The sequence below is a fragment of the Stegostoma tigrinum genome, chromosome 34 (assembly GCF_030684315.1).
Source record: "Stegostoma tigrinum isolate sSteTig4 chromosome 34, sSteTig4.hap1, whole genome shotgun sequence".
Classification (NCBI taxonomy): domain Eukaryota; kingdom Metazoa; phylum Chordata; class Chondrichthyes; order Orectolobiformes; family Stegostomatidae; genus Stegostoma; species Stegostoma tigrinum.
In genome coordinates this window covers 11,437,881-11,455,282 of record NC_081387.1, presented here as the reverse complement: position 1 = coordinate 11,455,282, position 17,402 = coordinate 11,437,881, and the positions used below count along the sequence as shown (strand labels likewise).

The following is a 17,402-nucleotide window of genomic DNA, read 5'->3' as shown; positions in this document are numbered from 1 at the left end:
CAGATCAATTCCAGCCTCAGGCAACTGTCTTGTGTGGAGTTTGCACATTCTCCCTGAGTCTGTCTGGGTTTCCTCCCACAGTCCAAAGGTGTGCAGGTTAGGGTGGATTGGCCATGCTAAATTGCCCCGTGGTGTCCAGGGATGTGTAGGTTGGGTGGATGAGCCATGGGAAATGCAGGGTTACAGGGGTAGGGTAGGGGTGTGGGTGGGACCCTGTTTGGTGGGTTGGTGTGGATTCAAGGGGCTGAACGGCCTGTTTCCACACTGTAGCGAATCTATGATTTGACCACACTCTGTGGTCAAGGATTCCACAGATTCACCACCCTCAGAGAGGAGAGATTACTCCTCATCTCTGCCTTAAATGGGTACCGTTTTATGCAGAGATTATGCCACCTTGTCCCTTGACTTTCCTGCCAAACTCCACAGGAATGTCACATATTTCATGAGGTCACCTCTCATTCTTCTAAACTCCAGTAAGTGCAGGCCCACTCTACTCAACCTCTCCTCTGAAGAAAATCAGGTTTGGATGTGTTCAAATGAGTGAGCCTTTGCTGGATTGCCTGCAATACTTTTCCTTAGAAAAGGTAAACAGCTCATAGGTATTCTTGAGATAATGGGAACTGCAGATGCTGGAGAATCCAAGATAATAAAGTGTGAGGCTGGATGAACACAGCAGGCCAAGCAGCATCTCAGGAGCACAAAAGCTGACGTTTCGGGCCTAGACCCTTCATCAGAGAGGGGGATGGGGTGAGGGTTCTGGAATAAATAGGGAGAGAGGGGGAGGCGGACCGAAGATGGAGAGAAAAGAAGATAGGTGGAGAGGAGAGTATAGGTGGGGAGGTAGGGAGGGGATAGGTCCATCCAGGGAAGACAGACAGGTCAAGGAGGTGGGATGAAGTTACTAGATAGGAAATGGAGGTGCGGCTTGAGGTGTGAGGAAGGGATGGGTGAGAGGAAGAACAGGTTAGGGAGGCAGAGACAGGCTGGGCTGGTTTTGGGATGCAGTGGGGGAAGGGGATGAGCTGGGCTGGTTGTGTGATGCAGTGGGGGGAGGGGACGAACTGGGCTGGTTTTGAGATGCGGTGGGGGAAGGGGAGATTTTGAAGCTTGTGAAGTCCACATTGATACCATTGGGCTACAGGGTTCCCAAGCGGAATATGAGTTGCTGTTCCTGCAACCTTCGGGTGGCATCATTGTGGCACTGCAGGAGGCCCATGATGGACATGTCGTCAAAAGAATGGGAGGGGGAGTTAAAATGGTTTGTGACTGGGAGGTGCAGTTGTTTATTGCGAGCCGAGCGGAGGTGTTCTGCAAAGCGGTCCCCAAGCCTCCGCTTGGCTTCCCCAATGTAGAAGAAGCCACACCGGGTACAATGGATACAGTATACCACATTGGCAGATGTGCAGGTGAACCTCTGCTTAATGTGGAAAGTCATCTTGGGGCCTGGGATGGGGGTGAGGGAGGAGGTGTGGGGGCAAGTGTAGCACTTCCTGTGGTTGCAGGGGAAGGTGCCGGGTGTGGTGGGGTTGGAGAGGAGTGTGGAGTGAACAAAGGAGTCACGGAGAGTGTGGTCCCTCTGGAAGGCAGACAAGGGTGGGGATGGAAAAATGTCTTGGGCGGTGGGGTTGGATTGTAGATGGTGTAAGTGTCAGAGGATGATGCGTTGTATCCGGAGGTTGGTGCGGTGGTGTGTGAGAATGAGGGGGATACTCTTGGGGCGGTTGTGGCGGGGGCGGGGTGTGAGGGATGTTTTGCGGGAAATGCGGGGGACGCGGTCAAGGGCGTTCTCCACCACTGCGGGGGAAAGTTGCGGTCCTTGAAGAACTTGGACATCTGGGGTGTGCGGGAGTGGAATGCCTCATCGTGGGAGCAGATGCAGCGGAGGCGGGGGAATTGGGAATAGGGGGTGGAATTTTTGCAGGAGGGTGGGTGGGAGGAGGTGTATTCTAGGTAGCTGTGGGAGTCGGTGGGCTTGAAATAGACATCAGTTTCTAGCTGGTTACCTGAGATGGAGACTGAGAGGTCCAGGAAGGTGAGGGATGTGTTAGCGATGGCCCAGGTGAATTTGAGGTTGGGGTGGAAAGTGTTGGTGAAGTGGATGAACTGTTCGAGCTCCTCTTTTCTCTTCTCTTCTTTTCTCTTCATCTTCAGTCTGCCTCCCCCCTCTCCCTATTTATTCCAGAACCCTCTCCCCATGCCCCTCTCTGATGAAGGGTCCAGGCCCGAAACGTCAGCTTTTGTGCTCCTGACATGCCGCTTGGCCTGCTGTGTTCATCCAGCTTCACACTTTATTATCATAGGTATTCTTGCTGTGGTCTGACCAGCACCTTGCATAGTTTTCGCATGAATTCCTGATTTTTGTACTTTGAAATAAAAGCCAATATTCCATTCCCTATCATTGGCTGAATATTTTGTGATTCATTCACGAGGACTCTCAACTCCCAGTTTTTAGCAGTCTTTCCCCTTTTAAATAATATTCCAATCTTCTGTTCTTTTGGCCAAAGAGCAGGACACCTCCAAATTTACTATGCATGCGCTGGAATGATATTGATCTGAACCCACGATGTCTTTGGTTTGAGTGGACACAAACCTCTCAGTTTAGATGTGATGGTGGGGGAACAATAGAGACAATAATTAGGGATAAAGTCAATATTCATGTTGACGTACATGAGTTAATTAAAAGGACACCATGGATTATGGTGCATGGATTCCTGAAGGGAAAATCAAAAGTAAGTGAACTTGCTGCAGATTTTTCCAGAGGTGGTAGACGCAGTTACAAGCAAATTTACTGACTGAGCCTGATGACTCTATCTTCCAGTCTACCCTTGATAACCATTCACCCCCTTGCTTAATAAAAATCAATCGCTGCAGGCCGGAAAAATACTGAAGGATCCTGTTGCCACCGTATTTTCTGGAAGACAGGTCCGAAGGCTCCAAGGGAAAAACATTTTGTTCCACTTTTAATGGGTGATCCTGATTCGTAAACAATCCTAGTTTCTTCCAGAAGGGAAAACATCCTCTCCCTGTGTCAAGATCCCTTGGGATGTCCCAATCATTAAATCAAGCCAGATCTGACTCTTTTAAACTCCAGCAGATAATAAGCCTAGTCTGTACACTCTTTCCTCATCGAACAACCCTCTCAATTTATTTGTCATTTATGCCTAAATGAGGTCATCACTAGCTGTAGTTATTGCCCATCCCTAATTGCCCAAAGGGCAGTTAGAAGTCAACCACAATTGCTGTGGGTCTGGAGTCACATGTTGGTCAGACCAGGTAAGGATGGCAGTTTCCCTCCCTAAAGGACATTAGTGAACCAGGTGTTTGAATAAAAGGAAAAAAAAAAGCATCTGCAGTTCTTACTATCTCTGAATATGTTCTGTTGATTTTTTCATTCAATGGATTTCTCATGGAAGAGTATTGACAGCACTAAGTATTGCAAAGCTCAAAGCTTTTTTTTGTTTGTTTGTTTTAACCTGGTGTGTGCTGGTGGTGGTATTCCGAACAGAAACTTCACATTTCGGGACCCAGATCCCTGATTGTTCACGCTGGATGATGGGCACTTGCGCTTTTCTCAGGAAGGAAGCAGGGATGCAGAATGTCTCAAAATAAGCACATAGCCCCGGTGAGGAAAGATGGTCTGACCTTATTCAAATCGGCAGCTTTTGGTTCGAACCCACTGAGTAGCGAAATGTCCACAATGGCCATTCCAGACGCCCTCCGGTTCTTGTCCGGCTCATGCCTTTGTGAAACAAACGACACATTTCGGATCAATTTGTTGACAATGTGAGCTGGTTGTTGCATTGTGAGATCCAATGTGCTTCCCCTTCCAACTTCACCAGCGCCCCCCATCCCCCGACTCCTTGCTGGTGTCGTGGGCACTGAAAAGAATGCATATACAAAACTGAACGTAGAAATGAGAGCCATAACCATGCAGTCACTCAGCAATCAGTACTAAATCGAGTCCCGGAACAGCGCGAGGGGAGCGAGTCCTGGCCGCAGTCTAGCGCGGTGGAGAGGCAGTCCTGGAAGTTACCTTGGAGCAGCTGGGCACCAGTAAGGAGCAGACTGGAAGCTTGGAGCGGAGCAGGGAGTCTGGCCAAGGCAGTCAGACCATGCGCTGAGGCCCTGCACTGAGTTGCTACAATGTAAAGTTTATTTGAAATTTTTTTCACCCTGCTGCAATTTTCAATCCTTCAATGATGTCTTCTTTCTCAATGTTTTTAGGAAACTCTGTAAAGTAACGTAAGTACTTTTTCATTCTTTAGTTGTATCTGAGACTTGTACCCAGATACTTCTGACTCAGCTGGCAACAGAAGAGGCAGCCATTGTAAAAGCTTTTCACTGTACTTCTACAATAGAGTACACGCGACAATAAAGGGCATTCTATTCTAAATCCTGGGCAAATGGTCGTGGCTCTGAGATTTCTACTGAAGTCGCATGTGCAACACTATTTGCTAATTCTGCAGTTTATTCCAATGAACAGAAAGATTAAGTTCAATGCTTTTAACAATCATTTATGAGATCAATTGTGAATGCAACTGTTAAATGGAGTGACAAAATACATAGAGCACGATATCTCATTGTTCATGTCATATTGTTAAAAAGAAAACTTTTTTAACCATCCTATTTCAATTCATTGTCAGAATGTGATTGCTTTTCAGTGCGGCACATCACACATTATGCTCTGTGCTGTATGACTCACTCACCATGCACAAACTTCATAATAAATTGTTCTGTCTTCCTCAGGATCTGGGGCCTGTCTCCTTGCCCGGGATCGAAGATCAAACCAGTCGATTTCGCTCAGGGGTTGATCGGCTGGCATGAGCTTGTCATAATCTTCGTAGTTGTATTCTGGAGCTTTTGCAAAAATGGTAAAACTCATAAAATCAGAGAAATAACTCAACAGAGAAGAGTTGCTTTTGTAAAGCCATCCGCTGTCCTGCTCTTTCCAATAAGTCCTTTCAAGATATTTCCATCAACTATTAATGAGTTCTCACTGAAAGTGAAATAAAAACTGAAAGAACTGCAGATGCTGTAAATCAAGCACCAAAACAGAAGTTGCTGGAAAAGCCCAGCAGCTCTGGCAGAATCTGGAAGGAAAAAGATCAGGGTTAACGTTTCAGGTCATCAGAAGGGTCACCAGACCCAAAATGTTAACTCTGATTTTCTTCTTCACAGATGCTGCTGGACTTGTTGAGTTTTTTCCAGCAACTTCTGTTTTTGTTCCCTCTGAAAGTGATTATTAAATCTGCTTCTCTTACTCTTTCAGGCAGTGCATATCAGCTCACAATAAAGTCTCAAAAATAAAATGAATTCTCATTTCGCCTTGACTGTTGTTTTCTGAAAATTGCCTGAAAACTTTATCTCCTCTCACCGTCAATCCTTTTCATACTGCAAAAGAAACATTTCTTATTTACTGTACAATAACAATTCATAATGTTGAACAACACCATTTGACCTCCCTTTAGTCTCTGCCATTTCCAAGGGGTTTGACCCCAACTTCTCCAGTCTACAAGAAGCAACATCCCCCCCACTCACCCACACCACCCCATGCTACCATGATCTGTCCTGCACCCTCTGTAAGGTCAGTGAATCATCCCAAAAAATGTGTGCTCAAATTGGGTAAAATATCCCAACTGAGGCCTTACCAACGCTTAATCAGAGATTTGACAAAAGTTCCTTGCCTTGTGCTCGCTTCCTCTTTCACTACTTGTCAAACATTTGCAATGCATCTGATCCCTTGTTGTTGCATCCACTTAACATCGTCCAATTTCATTTCCATTGACTTCCTTGATTCTTCCCAGCAAATTTCGCACCTCTCTTGGTGCATTTCACTTACATTCAGCCGCTATGTCCGCCATGATGGCTACATCCTGCTGAGGGCCTGTTTCCCGTCCTCCTCACAATTGACTGCCCTCTTTAATAACCTTCCATTTATTAAATACTTGTAAGCAAGGGAAACAATACATTTCCTGCATGAACATTTTCAGTTCATGAATTCGCTGCCCAGCTCTTGAAGTTTCCCTGCCAAATTCAACCCTACAGCTGTGATGTGAAACTATAGGTGTTGTTTCACCGATTATTAGTGGTAATAATAGGGGAGATGTCAGAGGTAGGTTCTTTACACAGACAGTGGTGGGTGTGTGGAATGCACTGCTGGCAGTGGTAGTGGAATCAGATGCTTTCGAGACTTTTAAGTGAATCTTGGATGGGCACATGGATGACAGTATAAAGTAGGGTATGCAGGGCGGTTTGATCTTGGTAGGGTAATAGGTCAGCACAATATCATGGGCCGAAGGGCCTGTACTGTGCTGTACCATTCTACGTTCTATGGTCTATAATATCTTCTTGGAAAATCTGCAAGATCTGATGGGTAAAATCAGATGAGAAAATGAACATCAAAGCTGATTTTGTTTTATTGTTCTACTGTTACTATTTAAGATAGGCATAGATATGATGGGCCAAATGATATCTTTCCATGCCGTAGCCTTTTTCTACATTCGCGGAGATGGCAAAGGATATTAGTCAGTTAAAAATTCAGTTGAGAATTAAGAATTTAGAATTGCAGCTTTTACTACAAATTTATATTTGACTGACTTATTCTTGCTTGTGTGAAATTAAAACTGTCCAAACTGTGTTAGCAGATCTGAACTAATTGTCACTTCCCACAAATTGACTATGAACAGAAATGATCAGAAACAGTGCAGCACATTTCAAAATCAAATTGGAAAGGAAAAAAATCTATTATTGCATTGATCGATGATTATCATTATTTAGGACAGATGATGACACATGTGATCCAGTCATTAGAAAAAGGAAGTTTGAAGTAATTTTATGACGATAGAGGAATGCGATAACAATGAGAAATTTCAAACTTGCAAACAGGAATAAAACTCATGATACATTTGATCCACTTTACTGTATACCTCAGAAGTGCAGGCAACGAGGAAAGATCTATCGAGAAAAGTGGATGCTAAACACATGCTAAAAAAGATCTGAATACAGTAAGACAAATGAAGAGGTCTTTGAGGATGAAAATGCAAAAATAAGTCTTAAAGCTTGATAATGTTTTGTGTGTTTAATTAGAGCTGAAAAGCTGCAGATTATTCTTCTAGACAGCAATATGGGAAGTCAGCAGAAAGACTTATAGAGTCATACAGCACGAAACAGGCCCTTAGGTCCAACCAGTCCATGCTGACTATAATCACAAACTAAACTGGTCCCACCTGCCTGCGCTTAGCCCATATCCCTCCAAACATGTGATAATGGGAACTGCAGATGCTGGAGAATCCAAAATAATAAAATGTGAGGCTGGATGAACACAGCAGGCCCAGCAGCATTTCAGGAGCATAAAAGCTGACGTTTCGGGCCTAGAGCCTTCATCAGGTGAAGGGTCTAGGCCCGAAACGTCAGCTTTTATGCTCCTGAGATGCTGCTGGGCCTGCTGTGTTCATCCAGCCTCACATTTTATTATCTCCCTCCAAACATTTCCTGCTCACGTGCTTTTCCAAATGTCTTCCAAATATTGTAACTGTACCTGCATCCAGCGTTTCTTCTGAATGTTCATGCTACACGCGAACCACTGTCCATGTTAAAAAAAACTGCCTCTTATGTCTTTAATAATTCTTTACCTTCTCACCTTAAAAATATGGCCCCTAGTCTTGAAATCCCCCACCCTGGCCGTTCACCTTATCTATGCCCCTCATGATTTTATTAACCTCTATAAAGGTCACCCCTCAATCTCCTTGGATCCAGTAAAAATAGTCTCAGACTGCCCAGCCTCTCTTTTCAGAATTGTAGAATCCCTACCGTGTGGAAACAGGCCTTTCAGTCCAACAAGTCCACACCGACCTAGAGCATCCCACCCAGACACACCCACCTAATCTACACATCCCTGAATGCAACAGGCAATTTAGCATTGCTAATCCAGTTGCCCAAGGGTGGAATGAAACCTAGAGCCCTGGCGTTGTGAGGCAGCCGGGCAAACCACTCAGCCATCGTGCTGCCCTTTTGTCACATTAAGTCTGCGCTGGTCAACAACAAGCTCTTGATTCTGTTTTCCATTACTTGGTCCATAGCCTTGTGGTCCTTGGCATTGCAAATGCCCATCTAAATACTTCAGTGTTATGAGGATTTCTGCCTTCAACAAATTTGCAGGCAGTAAGTTCCAGATTTGCACCACTCCACATGAAAAAAAAATTCTCACTTCCTCTCTTGCCTCTTCCTTAAATCTATGCCCTAGTCATTAATTCTTCCACTAAAGGGAAAAGTTTCTTCCTATATACCCTGTGTCGCTCATAATTTTGAATATCTCAATCATATCTCTTCCCCCAACCACCTCTGCTCCAAGGAAAATAAATACATTCTATCCAAAACAAAAGCAGAAATTACTGGAAAAATCTGGCAGGGTGGGTATCATCTATGGAGAGATCTCAAAGCCTCCATTCCAGGCAACATCCAGGTAACTTTTTCCTGAACCATCTCCAGCTCAATGATATCCTTCCAATAACAGGGCGACCAGAACTGGACACATTACTCCAGAAGAGGCCTCACCAAAATCTTGTACAAACTCAACATGATGTGCCCACTCCTATTTAAAGGTCTGAGCAATGATGAAGGCAAGTGTGCTAAATGCCTTCTTAACCACCCTGTCTAAGTGAGACGTAAACTTCAAAGAATTATCTTCTTGAACCCCGAGGTCTCTCTGTTGGATGTGGGATTTCACGGATGAGCTGCAATGGGTGTGCCAGGAAGGAGTAAGACAGATGAGAGTGACACTCTGCAAAAGAACATCCCCTGGAAGGAGCAACTACAAACAGACAACCACAAAGCTGCATATGCATCTGAGATGAATAGCTATGCCTCCTCTACATCATGAGGCCCCAGCATATTTGATGCAGTGAGAACCATGTGGAGCGAACCAATACTCACCCTCATACTCCACCTTCCCTTTCACCATGACCTCAAGCCTGAAATAGTCACACGTGTTCTTTGGCTCTGATAGCAGTAGGTACGACTTCAGAAACTGCACGTCACAGAAAAAAAGGGAGGATTGTTAATTATCACATTTTGCAAAAAGAGGTAGGCAGTAACAATGTTTATAGGGTTTCAGTCGTGTGTGTGTGTGTGTGTGTGTGTGTGTGTGTGTGTGTGTGTGTGTGTGTGTGTGTGTGTGTGCGTGCGCGTGCTCAGGTGTGTAGGCGTGTGTGTGTATGTGACAGTGTCTGTGTGTATCTGTGTGTGGGGTTGAATGTCTGTAGGTGTGTAAATGTGTGCAGGTATGAGTGCAAGTGAGTGTCTGTGTGTAAGAGTGAATGTGTGTGTGTGAGAGTGTGTGGGTGTGTAGAGTGCGCGTGTGAGCATGTGTAGGTTGTAAGTGTGTAGGTGTGTGTGAGTGTGTGTTGGCGTGTGTATGTGTGTGTGTGGGGGTGTGTGTGTGTAGGTGTGTGAGTGTGTGTAGGCGTGTGTGTGTATGTGAAAGTGTATGTGTCTCTGTATTTGTGTGTGTGTGGCTGTGAGTGTGAAAGTAGGTTTGTTTGTGTAGGTTTGTGTGTCTGTATGAGTGTGTCTGTGCATGTGTGTCTATGTGCTTGTGTATGTGTGTGTGTGTGTGTATATGTGTGTGTGTGTCCGTATGTGTGTGTCTTTGTGTGTTGGGGGTAGGTGTGTGAATGTGTGCAGGTGTGTGTGTGTGTGTGTGTGTGTGTGTGTTTGTCTGTGTTTCTAATAAGTGAAGCGAGGACTTTTCTGATCGTGATGGGTCAGGGCTATTGTTAAACTGGGATGAATATTGGCCTGATTAATAAAACAGAATAGACCCTTTCAATTGAACAACAAAAAAGCCGTAAAGTTAAAGAAACTCCTCTCAATGTTTTATTCATTGTTGGAATGTCTAACCTCTCTCTTTTTAAAAAAAATTTGGTTAGGGTGATATCCTTTTTCCCTTTATTCATTAATGGGATGTAGGTATCACTGGCCAGGCAGCATTTATTGCCCATCCCTAATTGCCCAGAGGGTAGCTAAGAGTCAACCACATTGCTGTGGGTCTGGAGTCACATGTAAGCCAGACCACGTAAGGATGGCAGATTTCTTCCCTCAAAGGCATTAGTGAAGCGTATCAAATTTCCCAAAATGGATTCATTGTCATTGATTGGACTCTTAATTCCAGATTTTTAAAATTGAATTCAAATTCCACTATCTGCCGTGGTCGGATTCAAACTCTGGTCCCCAGAACATTACCTGGTCTCTGGATTAACAACCCAGCAATATTACCACTCAGCAATTTCCTCCCTTTCTCTATGAATGTTTTGAGGACAAAGTTTGTTATTTTTCTTTCCTTGACATAATTATGGATAAAGCAATAGAACCTACATTCTGAGAAAATGAGAAGTAGATAGGAAATAGACAAGAGTCAAATGTAGTTCTTGTGAGTAGAGAGGAATGTTGAGTGATGTCCCAAAGGTCTCTATAATGGACCTTCTCCTCTTAACACTGGAATAAATGAATAAAAATTAGCATCGACTTTCATTGCATCCAGTTCATCACTAAGGAGAAGGCGATGGGGAAGCTGAAAGGTCTGAAGGTGAATAAATCATCTGGACCAGGTGGACTACATCCCAGAGTTCTGAAGGAAGTAGCTGAGGAGAGTGTGGAGGCATTGCTGGTGATCCTTTAGGAATCACTGGAGTCAGGGAGAATCCCAGCGGAGTGGAAAGTGGCTAACACCCCTGTTTAAGAAGGGAGGAAGAAGATGGGAAATCCATAGGCTGGTTAACCTGGCCTGTGCTATTGGTAAGATTTTGTTGTCCATTACTGACAATGAGATAGGGGAGTGCTTAGAAGGGCATGGCAAAACAGGGCTGAGGCAACATGGCTTTGTCAAGGGGAGGTCATGCCTGACAAATCTGTTTGAATTCTTTGAGAAGGTAATGAGAAGTTAGACAAAGGAGAGCCAGTATTTGGATTTTGAGAAGGTCTTTGAAAAAATGTCACACAGGAGACTGTTAATTGAGATAACAGCCCGTAGTGTTAGGGGCAAAGTACAGAGAGGAGGGTAAAGGAGTCTTTATCAGGATGACCAGTGGAGTTCCACAGGGGTCATTTTTGGGGACACAACTATTCACATTATACACTAACAATCTGGATGGAAGAACTGAGGTCATAATTGCTAAGTTCACAGGTGGTACAAAGGTAGGTGGAGGGATAGGTAGTGTTGAGGATGCGGGGAGGCTGCAAAATGACTTGGACAAGGTAGGAGAGTGGTCAAAGAAGGGGCAGGTGGAATACATTGTGGGAAAGTGTGAGGTTATGCACTTTGGTTGGAAGAATTTTCCATTTGGAGAAAGGCACCAGAAATCTGAAGCACATTGGGGCTTAGGAATCCTAGTTCAGGATTCTCTTTGGGTGAACATGCAAGTTTAGTTGGCAGTTAGGAAGGCAAATGTAATGTTACTGTTAATTTCAAGACGGCTGGAATACAAGAGCAGGGATGTAATGCGGAGTCTTTATAAGGCTTTGGTCAGACCACATTTGGAATATTGTGAACAGTTTTGGGCCTCATATCTCAGGAAGGATGTGCTGGTGTTAGTGTGAGTTCGGAGCAGTGTTATATAAATGATCCTAGGGAGAGTTTTACACAAATGATCCCGGGGGTGAAGACCTTGTCATAACGAGGAATGGCTGAGGACGCCAAGTCTGTACTCAACTGTGCTTTGAAAGGTGAAGGGGAAGTCTCATTGAAATGAACACAAAATTTGGAGGACTGGATCGAGCGGACAAGGAGAAGATGCTTCCACGAGTAGGAGAGGCTATTAACTGTAGGCAGAGTGAAGGGACAACGTTTTAGAACTGAGACAAAGAGAAATTTCTTCAGCCGAGGGTGGTTTATCTGTTGAGCTCATTGCTGCTGCAGGAGGGTGCTGAGGCAAAGTCATTGAGAGTATTTGAGATAGAGATAGATAGGTTCTTGATTAGTAAGAGGGTCAAAGGTTACAGGGAGAAGGCAGGAGAGTGCACTTGACAAACCTATCAGCCCTAGTTAAAAGGCAGAGCAGACTCAATGGGCTGAATGGCATAATTCTGCTCCTGTATCTTATGGCCCTTGTAGAATGCATTGTTATGTAATGTACGGGGAACTGGCTGCTCATTTAGATCATATCTTATGTTATGTGGTATTCCATATAATATAGAGTATGTAAAATCAAACTGGTCTTGGCCAAGTTGAACATCCCACTGTTTGATCACGATATTTGGCAAAAAAGGCAAATGGTGAACATTTAGTGTTTCAGAAAACCCTGAAATAAGGCAGAGATGCCATCGACAGATTAAACACATTTACTCACAGTAAGCGTTCCAGTTCCTTTGCCCTTAACTTCGATGCTAATGTTGTATCCAAATGGAAACTAATATGAGACAAAATATGTTACATCTTCTGTTAGAACGTTTATTATTCAACAGACATTGTTGATGTTATTATGAGTGTAATATACATGAAATAAACTCTATTACCATTTGGTCCTTGTTGAAATTTAATCATAGTCGGACTTTTTTTTTACACAGACATGAAATGAGCTGCCAGAGAATTACAATTAGAATTATTGTCACATATACTCAAATGAGTACAGTGAAATGTTTGTATATCACCACTTAACAGTGCCATCTTAGGCACAAAGCTACTTAGGTACAGGTACTTCAGTTACAAGTATTTAGAAAATAGAGAATTAAAATGTCCAGCATTGCAGAAATAAAATTTCACAACTGTGATCTTCCAACCCACTCTCAGCTGGCACCTCAGTGTGACTGTAGGGCACTATATTTAAAAAAAAGTATAGGAAAGATTTGGAGGGATATGGGCCAAACACAGGCAAACGGGACTAGTTTGGTTTGGAAACATGGTTGAAGTGGTCTGCCTCCATGCTGTCTGTCTCTATGATTCAATTTCATTCATTGTTCAGGAGGATTTTCTTGAACCATGCACTAGTTTCTCACACGGTGCAATAGTGGCTATGTTTCAAAAGTGCCTGACTGGCTGTGGAGAGCCTGTGGATGACTTGAGGATATAGTCTGGTGGTTATTCATGAAGCAGGGAGTTGGGGATAGGGGTGTGCAGTTGGGAGAGAGGCATGGTTGGTTGGCACTGTCAGTCACCCAGCCACACCAGAAATTAACAGCAAGACAATACTGGGTAAGCATTCGGGTAAGTATTGTGCAACGGGTCCAAGCCTCAGATGCTGAGCTCTTCCAATTGAATCCTCACCTTTAACTCATCCTGGAGCAGGGCATTCCTCTGCTGTACATTGAGGACTTGTTTCGATTTCTGTTTTGGATGGCTGAATGTGAAATGCAGGTCTAACTGCTCAGGCTGAAAAGTAGCGATGCTGTATTCCGACAGAGCTTCCAGGGCAACCACTGTATCCTTCCCAAAGAACAGAGACAAACAGATCAGTTATTTGTAATCAACCTGTTCAGGCTCATTTAGTCTGTCCCCTGGCTTCACATCCTGACATGGGTCCAGACATACTACACCTGAGATAGAGACATTACCACTTCATCATGAAACCCTTAAGAAGAGAATTTCTGTCTGGCAGGTGAATCCTGTCCCAGATACAAGCAGCATTCTCTAAACTCCATGCAGGAAGTGTGCATTAGACAATGCCCATGGAATATTTTTGCAATTATTCACATCTTAGTGAAATAACAGGAATTAGAACATAGAACAGGAACATAGAACATTACAGCACAGTACAGGCCCTTTGGCCCTCGTTGTTGTGCCGACCTGTCATACCGATCTGAAGCCCATCTAACCTATACCATTCCATGTACGTCCATATGCTTATCCAGTTGGCGAATCTACTACCGTTGCAGGCAAAGCGTTCCATATCAAAATGCCATCACCACAACATTTTTGATGTCTGCCTACAATGTTGACACTAAGGGCCTCATTGATCCATATCCCACTTATACTTGTCCTTGTTCAAATAATACTTGGAATTTAATGGTAAGCTGAAGAAAACTTTAATGGTAAGCTGAAGAATTTTTATCTGTCTGATGAACCGGGGAGAGTTTAAAGCTATTTTTTTTTAAAAAATCATTCACCCCACATTGATTCAACATCTCATTTAAAAAAAAACAAGGCCAAAGTAAATCACTCAGAGATAATAACAACCGCAGGTGCTGGAGTCAGAGACATCACAGTGTGGGGCTGGAGGAACACAGCAGGCCAGGCAGCATCAGAGGAGCAGAAATGTTGATGTTTCGGGTCGGGACCCTTCTTCACAAGGAAAGAAGGGCCCAGACCCGAAACGTCAACTTTCCTGCTCCTCTGATGCTGCCTGGCCTGCTATGTTCCTCCAGCTCCACACTGCATTGCCAAGGTCAAAACCACCTCTTAACGCCTCAGTTAACAACTTTAATGGCAGAGTTAGAAGCCACTATCCCCACTGGCTGACAATGTAATGAGTGGCACTGTGTGACATGGCATGGGTTCGCATAAGACTCAAAGAATTTGCTCCCGCTCCTATTTTATACGCAAGTAGCGTAAGTACAAGGGGAGTGTAGCTAAGAATAATTTTCTATGAATAGAACAAGTGAATGGCCAAAGGAAGTCAGACATAAACAGACATGAGGTTATCCACTTTGGATTAAAAAAGTGAGAAACAGCAGCCAACTTTCGAAATGGTATAGTGCTAGTCAGAGGGTGATCAGAAGTGCTAATCAGAATGTCTCGCTATGTATATATTTTTAAAATGTCACTTAGAGTCATAGGGATGTATAGCACCCTTCACTCCAACTCCTCCACGCCTACTAGGTATCCTATATGAATCTAGTCCCATTTGCCAGCATTTGGCCCATATCCCTTAAAACCCTTCCCATTCATCTCCCCGTTCAAATGCCTTTTAAGGCATTGTACCATTCGCTACCACTTCCCCTGGCAAGCTCATGCCACGCACAGACCACCCTCTGTGTGAAATATTTCCCCTTAAGTTCTATTATAAGTCTTTCCCCTCTCAACTTAAATCTATTTCTGCTAGCTTTGGACTCCCCTAAGCCCGGAAGAAGAACTTGACTATTCACTCTATCCATGATGATCGAAGGGAATATGGGAACGTCGGCCCCTATATCTACAGGGCCGTGGTACACGGGGTTCAGTCTTAATTTAGCTGTAGGAGACCCTGCTCAGAGCACAAAGGGAGCAGATTTGGGTCCCATGGGAGTTCAGTACTCATTTATTAAGAATATGCCTGGAATGTGATGACAAGGAAATTGTCGAACTCCCTGGAATTTAGAGAGGCAATTCTAGAGCTTGGCATCCAGGTAGCTGAATGCATGACTGCCAACAAAGGTGAGATTAAAATTGGGATTACCAAGAAGCCACGAGTGGGAGAGAGTCAGTAGCTCAGGGATTTTTCTCTGTGGAGTGTCGGATGCTGAGAGGTGACATTGCAGAGGTTTATAAAATCATGATGTGGGCATGGATAGGCTGAATGGCTGAGGTCTTTTTCCCAGGTTAGGGGAGTCCAAAACTAGAGGACATAAGTTTAAGGTGAGAGTGGAAAGATTTAAAAGGGACCTGATGGGCAACTTTTTCACACAGAGGATGGTGCAGTAATGGAATGAGCTGCCAGAGGAAGTAGTGGAGGCTGGCACAATTACAAGATTTAAAAGGTAATTGAATAGGTTGATGAATAGAAAAGGTTTAGAGGATATGGGCCAAATGCTGGCAAAAGGGAAGAGATTAATTTAGGGTATTTGGTCGGCATGGAAAAATTGGACCGAAGGGTCTGTTTCTGTGCTGTGCATCTCTATGTCACTGTGACTCTGTGACTATAGTTAAAATATAAACAAAAGAAAGAGGAATTTAGAACAAGTTAACTCTATTGGAAAACTTAACTAGATTAATTTAGGATATCTTGTTGTGCAAACGAGTTGGACCCAAGAATCTGTTTCTGTGCTGCATGACTCCGTGGCTCTGTGGCTTTATTTATGCGGCTGGATGAGATTGTAGCGATCTGGAAAGGTGGGATGTTGAGATCTCTTGATAATGAGGGGGGCAATTTTGAAATTGCTGTCGCTGTTGCAATGAAATTGAAGTTGCTTGACTGAAAGACAAAAAAAGGTAAGAGGGAAGATCTTACTGGATAAATTGATTGGGCTTTTGGTTACCTTATTAATATGATATAGGGCAGTAAGCACACCAAGGTAATGCAGTGACAAAGCTGATAATTTGGCAATTATAATGTCTAAGTTTGATGTGTGAGAAGTGGCTCTAGAAAGTTGAGTCCTCAGTATCACATTTTGGTAAAACAAGGAAAGGCAGAACTGAAAGAGGTAAAAGTAGGGCTTTGGGTAGAGTTGTCAAACAGAGAGACATTGGGGTTCAGGTACCCTTTAGAGTTTGCATCACACACAGAAAGGATAGCTAAGAAGGCATTTAACACACTTGCCTTCATTACTCAGATCTTTGAGCATAGGAGCTGGGACATGTTAAGGTTGTACAGGACAATCAGGAGGCGTCTTCTGGAGCACTGTGTTCAGTTTGAGCCACCATTAAGCTGGGGAAGATTCATAAAGGATTTACCAGGATGTTCCCGGGAATGGAGGGGTTGAGTTAGAAGGAGAAGCTGGACAAGATGGGACTTCTTTCAGTGGAGTGTCGGAGGTTGAAGGGTGGCTTTATAGAGGTTTATAAAATCATGAGGGGTATAGATAAGGTGAATGGATAGTGTCTTTTCCCTAGGGTGGCAGATTTCAAGACAAGGGGGCATATTTTAAGGTGAGAGGAGAAAGATTTTAACAAAGATAAGAGGGGCAATTTTTTTAACACAACGAGTGGTTCACGTGTGGAATGAACTTCCAGACGAAGTGGTGGATGTAGGTACAGTGACAACATTTAAAAGAAATTTGGATACATACACAAGTTGGAAATGCTTGAAGGGATGTGGGCCAGGCGCAGGCAGGAGGGATCAGTTTAGTTTGGGAATACGGGCAGCATGGACTGGTTGGACCAAAGGGCCTGTTTCTGTGCTGTATGACCCCATGTCTCTATCTCAAGATCAGGCAAAGAGCGTATCTTCATAAAGAAATCCTGCAATGCCAATGAGGGGGAATGTTGTTCAACATTAGTCAATTCCAGGTGGTATAGATTGAAAAAAGCTGTCAGATACCCATTGTCAAAATTGTAGGGGGACCCACAACCAGTGGGTTGCAGCAGTTCATAAGGCAGCACGCCATCACTTTCTGTGGGGCAACTGGGGATGGGCAGTGACGCTGGACCCAAAAATGCATTCAAAAAGAAAGATAACAAGAGAGAATGAACGAAGGCTTCTCCCACACTATTTCTTACGCACTCCATTCAAGAATCTTCAGGAAGTAATATGAGATCGATGCACTGAATCAAGTCTTGC

General features: G+C 43.9%; 1 protein-coding gene across 1 annotated transcript in view; it reads right to left on the bottom strand.

The window, feature by feature from the left end:
• LOC125467687 (complement C4-like) overlaps nucleotides 1-17,402 on the bottom strand; it is a 122,875-nt gene that overhangs the window by 19,018 nt on the left and 86,455 nt on the right. The window contains exons 30-34 of the mRNA XM_059639607.1: nucleotides 13,256-13,414; nucleotides 12,342-12,401; nucleotides 8,932-9,025; nucleotides 4,707-4,857; nucleotides 3,643-3,739 (exon numbers count right to left, since the gene is read on the bottom strand). Coding sequence (XP_059495590.1) covers nucleotides 3,643-3,739; nucleotides 4,707-4,857; nucleotides 8,932-9,025; nucleotides 12,342-12,401; nucleotides 13,256-13,414 — 561 coding nt within the window. The remainder of the gene's footprint in view (nucleotides 1-3,642; nucleotides 3,740-4,706; nucleotides 4,858-8,931; nucleotides 9,026-12,341; nucleotides 12,402-13,255; nucleotides 13,415-17,402) is intronic.